This window comes from Lupinus angustifolius, chromosome LG19, assembly GCF_001865875.1.
Source record: "Lupinus angustifolius cultivar Tanjil chromosome LG19, LupAngTanjil_v1.0, whole genome shotgun sequence".
Classification (NCBI taxonomy): Eukaryota; Viridiplantae; Streptophyta; class Magnoliopsida; order Fabales; family Fabaceae; genus Lupinus; species Lupinus angustifolius.
Genome location: NC_032027.1, coordinates 8,524,923 through 8,528,976, shown reverse-complemented (window position 1 = coordinate 8,528,976; position 4,054 = coordinate 8,524,923). Strand labels below are relative to the sequence as shown.

Here is a 4,054-nt window from a genome sequence, read left to right as displayed (position 1 = left end):
GATTATTTGTAATAAACTATTAATTTACTAAGCTAAAGGAGGGTAGTGTTAAAATATATGAAAATATTTCACAATAAATTAAATTATATTATGAATCATAAATATTCAATTTAAAATATAATTATAAGATATATTAGGATAAATTTTATCTTATTTTTTATGATGTGTTTCATTTCTTATTTAATTATGAGTCTAGTATTAACATAAATAGATATTAGTGTTGTGTTTATTTTTTTGTACTATTAATTAAGGGTATTTCCTCACTTTTTGGGAAAGAACTAATCTCTTTCAGGGTGTGTGATTGTCCCTCCCAACAAATGTCGCTTATAAGAATCGAACATTTGACATTTTGGGAAGATCTAGTGGGGTCTTATATCACTAGACCAATGTCTTATTGATAGTATTGTGTCTTTTGTATAATACATCATTCACATTAATATTAATATAATTTACTATTTTGAACATTCATTTTTCTTCTTCTATATCTAAATTCTATTGTTTTAATAATTTTTATAAATACTTAGGTTCCTTAAGGATTTGAATTTTGAAGTGAGGCTATCATTCATATTTCGAATCCATGCTACATATTGTGATTTTCAGTGCTACATATTGTGATTTTCAGTAAAGGACAAGGTCATTGCTGTGCAAATGTTGTCCTCTTCCCTATTGTTAGAAATATAAAACCATTGAAGTATTTCCAGCACAAGGTAAAATAGGCAAAATAATGCTATTTGAGGGGTTGTGTTAAAGATATAAAACCACTCAAGTGCTTCATCTAAGCTTAAACTTTCTTAAGACTGCCCTTTACTGTTAACTTAGGATATTCACAAAGTCCTAGAAATTTTTTTGATGATATAAAGGGAAAATCAAAATTGTAGATAACACATTAATAATCTAAATAACTTTTTCGATAGTGACATTTGGACATGAACCTTTTGAAGCATTCATAATCATAATTATGAATTAATGATACAATTACCTAATATAAATAGCATTTACTGAATGCATTGTTAATCAATATATAATATGATATCTGCATTCAAGGTGACAAGGAGTAATAAGAGAATGTTAAAGTTAAAGAATTCTATGGAAAATGATATATTATCTTACAAATCCTTGTATACAATAAGAAAAGTAACAAGTGTTATAAATGTACTAACAAAACATTGGTTTATAGGTGTAAGGTCCAACTAGATCATCAAGGTCGATGATTCAATTTTTGAGAATGACACTTATTGGGAGGGGCAATTACGAACTCCGAAAGGGATTAGTTTCTTAGTCAAAAATGTGAGAAAGTACTCTTGATAGTATAAAAAAGTGGCACAAATGTGATACTTTATTTATTAATTATTAACGTATAAGTGACATATGTCACTTTCATGTTAGATTGAAGAATTTGTAGGAGGATTTGGTAGAATGACTCACATTTTAAATTGTATTATGCAACTACAATTTTAATCACAATATTACAATTTTAGGAATCTCCACAATAGTATCACAATTGCAATTCAACCACAATATTATGATTTTAGTAGTCTCCAAAACCGTTATTTTCTTACAATTTTTTGTAACACAATTTAAAACATTGGATAGCCATAAGAATAACAGTTTTTTTTAAAGGATTGCTTAATTATGATGATAAGTATTGAATTTTTTTAATTAATTATGAAGGCTAATTGGGTATAATAAATTATAGTTTCTAAATAAAAACACAAGCAAATTGAGTGAGAGAAATGAAGAGAATGTTAAAAGGACTAAAGGAGTAGTAGCATACTTTTTCTTTGTGCATATTTCTGAGCCATCCTGCTTCTTCATCCATAGGCTGGTCAAGCTTCTGATCCAAACTCCACATACTACCTTTATTCTCACTTTCTTCATTACTCTCTACTCCTGAACCCATTTTTAGTTCACTTTAATGACTTCAAAATTGATGTCTGATACCCTTGTCCTAAGTTACTCTACCCCTCCTGAAAAAATACAGAGAAAAACATTGGTAAAACAATATGAACTCAAAATCTATGCTTATTCCAACAAAGGATCCAACTGAACTATAAGATCATGGAAAGCAAACAAAATTGAAGTTTTGACAAGATTCTTCCGTCATCAACTATCCAATATCTTAGAAAAATAGAGTCAAAACTACTATTTTAGTCACCTGACTTTTTTGTTTTTCTCAATTTGGTTACTTCACTTTTTTTTTCTTATTTCAGTCCCTCAATTTTGTTTTGTTATCACGTTAGTCCCTCTGTCAAATCTTTAATCACATGTCTCTTTCTTATCTTGTCAAGTTTTCTTTCTAGTCGTGCTATGTTAGTAAAAAAAGTAAAAAACTACAGAGAGACATAGAGTGGCTAACATGAGAACAGAAAGAAAGTCGAGGGACTAGATTGAGAAAAAACCAATAAGTTAAGGGACGAAAGTGCATTTTGACCTAAAATAAAATTGACAAAACCCAAATTGCAGAATCTAACATACAATCTACTCTAACAATATTCACTAATCCAGCCTTTGACTTTTAAAAAAGTTCAGCAGAGCCACACAAAAAAAAGCTAACACTTTGCAAAGAACACAAAGATAAGCACAACATCTAATTATCACTTTTTATATCAGAATCTACATACAATAGTTTATCACTTTTTATATCATTATCATTATCATTATTTCAAGATATTATATGAGGTGAATTTGATATGCACTATACAAAACAGCCATGAATTTGGTAATCTTAATTCTGAGGCTAACCAGAGAACTAATATAAACTGATTAGCTTATTTCTGCTTTTCAGATTAAGCTTATAATGAAAATGGTTAAGAGAAAGCCAAAATTTTCAATGCAACATAAGATAATCAAAGCAAGATGCAAATTGAGAACTAGTTCAACCTCCAAATGCATAATAAACAATCACAAACTCAAAATATAATAATTATCAACATTGTTCTATCAGAAAATCAAGCCTAACCTCACCTATTATCAAAAAAACCAAAGATGACTAAGGTGAAGAACAAAATCCCAGAGCAGTTTCATGTCATATTGAACAGCATGAAAACAGCACAAGTTGGTTGTTGAGAGAGAAAAAATAATTCAGAACGTAAAATAACTCATTATTATGAACATAGAGAATATAATGAATAATTCAGTGGTCATTCTATCTGTCAAGTTGTTAACTCATAACCTTATTCTATAACAGACAAATTGTTTCTGACTATGAAAGGGAGCAAAATAAGAAAATATATGTACGCACAAAAAGAGATGCGGTCCATCCTTCTAGATGATAATATAGTTTTAAAAAAAATTAAGACGTTAGTCTAATGATATAAGACATCGCTATATCTCTAAAGAGATCAAAATGTCAAAGTTTGATTCTTATGAACATACTTGTTAGAAAAAATAATCACATATCCTGAAAGATAGTAGTTTTTTACTTCATATGCCATTATAAATACAAAAATAAAATTTTTGTTGAAGAAACCATTATTTTTTTACTGTTATCATTATTATTACCTACCCCTGAAAATAATGAAAAGGACATAGTTTCATTGATGTTTTCTTTTTCTAATGTTATTTAGGGGTACCCACTAATTCATTTAATATGAAAGCTTAGTTTGAGCTGTTTAGGTTTTAGAAATTGTATTCAATGTGTTCATGGAACCAATGGGGAGCCACATACAAATGAGGGGTGCAACTGCATACCTGCAAAAAAAAAAAGTTGTATGTAATATCTAGTTAATACTTTTGTACAGTTGATTATATAAAATTGTATAAATGTTACTCATTTGTTATATTTTAATATATTTTAGACAATTTAATCAGTATTATTAAATTCAGATTAGTTATCAACTCATCAGTTATTGGTCAATGATTGAATGACCTGATAACTAGTTAGATGGATTAAATTAATTTACATTAAAAAAATTCTAAAAAATTTATAGTTTAATTATCATCATTTCATAACTTTATATTCTCAATTAAAAAAATATTATTATTACACCAATACCTAATTAAACAACAACCAAAGAATGTTGTACTGCAACTAAGGTTTTGTTACCACACAAAC

At 28.1% G+C, this 4,054-nt stretch overlaps 1 protein-coding gene across 5 annotated transcripts in view; it reads right to left on the bottom strand.

Moving 5' to 3' along the window:
- LOC109334810 (potassium transporter 10-like) overlaps positions 1-3,149 on the bottom strand; it is a 12,631-nt gene extending 9,482 nt beyond the window's left edge. The window contains exons 1-2 of one of the 5 annotated variants that reach the window (XM_019570769.1): positions 2,960-3,149; positions 1,775-1,967 (exon numbers count right to left, since the gene is read on the bottom strand). In XM_019570769.1, coding sequence (XP_019426314.1) covers positions 1,775-1,900 — 126 coding nt within the window. In that variant the 5' untranslated portion in view covers positions 1,901-1,967; positions 2,960-3,149. Of the gene's footprint in view, positions 1-1,774; positions 1,968-2,959 lie in introns of those variants that run through there. The other 4 variants (XM_019570768.1, XM_019570770.1, XM_019570772.1 and 1 more) reach the window with 4 other exon arrangements.